The 4,862-nt window shown below is 36.7% G+C and overlaps 1 protein-coding gene across 1 annotated transcript in view; it reads left to right on the top strand.

Moving 5' to 3' along the window:
- Positions 1–376: 376 nt before the first annotated feature.
- Positions 377–4,862, top strand: part of CUL3 (cullin 3) — a 54,217-nt gene continuing 49,731 nt past the window's right edge. Inside the window, exon 1 of the mRNA XM_007450043.1 lies at positions 377–486. Within this exon, the coding sequence (XP_007450105.1) occupies positions 454–486 (33 nt within the window). The 5' untranslated portion in view covers positions 377–453. The remainder of the gene's footprint in view (positions 487–4,862) is intronic.

The following is a 4,862-nucleotide window of genomic DNA, read 5'->3' as shown; positions in this document are numbered from 1 at the left end:
TAGTAGGAAATTTAATTGGAGCAATAACCTGGGGCCAGTTCTGTGGGGCCTTTGTGGTTCCTTTATAAAGTATTTAGGATTTTATGCTGACAGTGAGGTTAAGTCATTGGCGGGTTGAGAAATGCCCAAGAGGTTGCTTTATGATTCTGGAGGTCAAGAGATGGGTCTGGACTATACAAAACACATTTGTTAGTTATCTGTATATAGGTTGTATTATAGCTTAAAATATTTCTACTGGTCTGTAACATGTTTCTTTGATCTAAAATCGAAGATTCCACTTCATTATTTTGTTGAATAGATATATGTGCATGTATACATATGAGTGTGCGCGTGCTTGTGTATAAAGAAACTAATGAACTTTTCTGTTAATAGGTGCGAGAAGATGTACTAAATTCATTGAATAACAACTTTCTTCAAACACTAAATCAAGCTTGGAACGATCATCAGACAGCTATGGTGATGATTAGAGACATACTAATGTATATGGTAAGTAGAGCTTTGTTGTTTTTCCTTTAAGTTAAGCATTTCAAAACACTGTCTTTTTTCTGTCACATTTGTTTGGATTGGTACAACTCAGTGTGGAAAGCTTTTTTTCTTTTCTTTTTTTTTTAAATACTATTTCCTTCATAAGGGCCAACCTTAGCTTATATGAGTAAAATCTTAGTTGCTCCTATACTTAATGATTAGAATGGAAAACTGAAAGGGAAAGATTTAATATTTTTCTAAATATCTAGCACTTATGCTTCAATATGTGAAATACTGAAAAGTCTGTCTCTTCTTGAGTAAGGGTGGTTGAGTGACATGAGAGATGATATATTCATTCTCTTGCAAGTTTTTAAACCCTAATGTCCTTATATCTTCAGTTACAGGGGATGTCATATTAATACAGATATTTTTGTAATAGCTGTCATCTACCACTCCTAATAATAAATCTCTCCCAGTCTTACAAGGACTGTAAGTCCTTGCAGTATATATATAAATTCTTCAGATATGTATTGCCTTTTTCACCTAGTATTACTGTTTTATTATCATTCAAGAAAAATATCTTGTTCATCAAAACAATTTGGAAAACATGGACCTGAGGTAGGCTGTTTAATAGCTTTCAAGGAGATTAAACTCTCAGGTTTTTTTAACTTTAGAATGATTATTAAGGTTCATCAAGCTTAATTATTGTGTCTGCAAAATCATCAAGCCCAATAACTTCATTGTTTATGTTTGAGAATTTGGACGTAATGATTTGCTTCTAAGATTTTACTCTCTGCTTTTCGAATTTTTATTTTCAGTTTCTTTAGTTTTGATTATTAGTTGTAATGGTGAGAGTGTGTCCTGGTTTCTTTTACTTGGTAGAATAAAGCAGTGATTGGAAAGAATTTCCAATGAGAGCAAACAGCTGTAAAGTTTTTTGTTCTGCTGAGTGAATTCAATCAGGCCTATTACCCCAGGTTTTATAGGCTTAGTGGCAAGAGGGTCAAGGAGAAGCTGCTTCATTTTTCAGGGTTTTGATAAAACTTTTAACAAATTATTTAGCCTTTCTGAGCCTCATTTTCCTCTTCAGGGTATAGATTCATTTTATGTTGACATTTTGAGGTAAATGTGATAGCATGTGAAAACGTATAATGTCTGGGATTTGAATGTGAAATAAGTTAACTTACTGCTGTCCTCTTTAAGTTTTGGATTTGGTGAGTCTTTAAATTCCAACACAAACACTGAGATAGAAAATTACCTGTGATTTCATGGTCCATCACTCTCTTGATAAAAGGAGTATTTTAAAATTATTTTTATACTTTTTATACCATGCTATTTTTTAAATTTCTGTTTTATTTCAGCACACACACATACCACTTTTTTTGTTGGTTGGGGGGCGAATGAAATCTCAGACCTTGAATCCTGGCTGTTACGTGACCATAGTCAAGGAACTAATTATCATTCCTCAGCTTCCTCATTTATAAAATGAAAATAATATTGTGCTAATTGGGTAGAGTGGCCATGAGGCTTAAAGGAGCCTTTCATATGAAGCACCTGTATGGCCTGGACTATAGTAATGTGCTCAGTAAAAATTAACTAGTATTAATATTTCCCATCATCTTTTCATCAAACCCAGCTGGTAGTACCACAACCCTAGATAAACCCAGCAACTTGCCTTTCCTGGGCTTCTGCTGGTAGAAACCCCACTTGGGAAACCTCACACAGGGTAGCTCAGTGCCACTATTTGTCCATTTTCACAAACCTCTAGTCAGCCCTCCACACTGCTCAGTCGTCTCACTCTTTCTCTATTCAGCTCATTCCACCACTTTGAAAGAGTTATTTCTCTTCAAACCTCCAGCTATCCTGCTGGTCCCCTTACTCTTAATAACAGTCTTGCCCTCTGCCTCTCAAAGAGAAGGAGAAAGCATCAGGTGGAAGCTGGGTTCATCTCTTGCCTCTGAATCTACAGGTTTCCCTATATTTTCTCCCCTTTTGTGTTTCTCTTTTTCCCTCCCATTTTAATGGAGGGCAGTGTTTCCTCACCTATCAAATTCCATTTCTTCATTTGTGCTAAGAATCTCATTTCTTTCTGCTTTGTCAAAAAACAGAATTATTTTCAGGTTCTGCCTTTTTACTGGTCTTACTCATCAGCATTAGACACATTCAGGTAACTGGCATCCTCAAAATAAAATCCCACTACATTTTTGGTTGGACCCCTGCACTGCTTCCCAGGGTCTCTCATTGCCATGCACAGCTAAGTGTCTCATAGGAAATGTTGACACTTGCTATCTCTTTTTTCTCATCTTTATTCATTTTGAATATGTTTTAGTCACGCTTCTATCTCAACTCTTCTATTCATTCTCGCTCTTACTAGGATCACCGTGCCTGCGCATCTCTGACAGCAAAACTCACTGCTAATCCTCATGCTCCTTGACTTTTCCAGCAGCATTGGCACAGTTGACTACCGTTTCATCTTCTAACACGTTGGGTTCTTAATTTCTGTGACCAAACACTCCCTTGGTATGCCTCCTACCTTTCTGTTCCTTCTCAGTCACTCTTCCTTCTCCTCTGCCCTTTGAAAGAGAGGCATTCTTGGGGCTTAGTCCTAGGCTTCCTTCTCCTGGTACCTGTTATTTGCTTACCTTAGCTCTCTGTTGTGGCTCTGTGCAGTTGATTCCCACATTATGTCTCCAGTCTCATTCTCTGAGCTTCAGACTCGTAAATTCATTTACCTAGTTGGTGGCTCCCTTCATTGTCTGAGAGGTACTTCAAACTTGGCGTTTCCAAATGAGCTCATAATCAGTGTCATTCCATCTGATCGTGACAGAAACCTGGGAATTATTCTTGTTAGTTTCTTCTCCCTCTCTCCCTACATCATGTATTTCTAGAACCTGAAATTTCTCTGTTTTCATATCTACTACCTAAGACCAAAGCACCTTCATTTCTTAGTAACTAGTCATATAACATTCACTGTGCTCCCCTCTATTCTCTTTTTCATATTGCTCTAGAATTATTACTTTAAAGCACATGATTATGTTACTGCCCTGCTGAAGTCCTTCTCTCTCATCTCAGAATTTTCACACGTCTTCTGTCTGGATATGTTTCTGGAATATTTCCTCCCTTTATGTGATTTTTTTCCTACTTATCCTTTAAGTCTTAGCTTAAATTTCTGGTAAGCTTTCCCTGACTCATGCTGTGTACTGCACACTGGCACCAGCTGCTCTCACTGTACTCGGTACTACTCCTTTTGTAGCATTTATCATTATTAACAACTGTTTAGGGCCTCTTTTTCTCACTAGACTGAACTTTATTGGGGAGGGATGTCTGTGTCACCACTGTGTCTCCAACACCTAGCACAACTCCCTGCACAAACAAGGCACTCACATACATCTTTGAATTAATATACACATTTTTTTTTAATATATCATGCTTTTTTCAAAATGCTTATTAAAATATGCAATTATAGATTCAGAAAGAAATTTAAGTGTTGATAAGGTATCTTCATGTTCTATAAGATAGACTTCTTTCATCATTCTCTTTATTTTTCCTTTTTATGTGTAGTATTCTGGGCTTAGTTAAATAAGTGCTTTTAAAAATTAAGGTAAAATTTATATACATTGAAATGTGCAAAACTGAGGTATATAAAGTTATTTTTGACACACGTATGCTCCTTTGTAACCAGTCCTTCAGTCAAGATAAATAAATGCTTTTAATTTTCCAAAGATCAAAAAAATTTTTCCTGTTGACATCTACGTTATTTTCTGTGAAGATTTTTACCCTCAATCAGACTTATCAGATCACTTTACCTGCTAGATAAGACATACACCTGAAGTGTGCAGGTTTCTAGACAGATTTCTCTTTACTATGAATTCTGGCTCTAACTGTTGGAACTTTAGATCTCAGGCTCAGAGGGAGGAGAGAAGATGCTACACTGTCTTCCCACCTCCCTCCTACTCAGCTAGCTGACTTTTTCTCTAACAAGGAGGTGTCTATCTAAAATGCCCTGCGTGAGCCTCAGTGTATATAGATAGCATGGGACACACTGACTCTTGAAAGTGGAAATGGAATCAATCACAGGTTACGTGGAGGCAGCCGTTGGTCACAATTTGTCCCCACTCACTTTGTTGTTGGCAGGTTCAGCGTTCCAGAAAGAAAAGTGTACATGTCTCTGGATGGAACATGTGATCTATACCCCTTTCTAACATTTGAGACTTGCATTATGTATTTTGCCCCTGAAGGCGCTGGAGTTTGTAATCTCTGCTTTGTTTGTTTCTTATTTTTAATTCATTCTTTTCTTTAAGAAAAGTTAACATGTTAAACTTTTAAGATTGGTTTGAGCCTACTTAGTATAAGTTTCCTTTTCAATTTTTTAATTGTTTAAAAGATTAATGATTAGG

This window comes from Lipotes vexillifer, unplaced genomic scaffold, assembly GCF_000442215.2.
Source record: "Lipotes vexillifer unplaced genomic scaffold, Lipotes_vexillifer_v1.1 scaffold2491, whole genome shotgun sequence".
NCBI lineage: Eukaryota > Metazoa > Chordata > Mammalia > Artiodactyla > Lipotidae > Lipotes > Lipotes vexillifer.
Note: the sequence above shows the minus strand (reverse complement) of the source record. Positions and strands in the feature narration are given on the sequence as shown.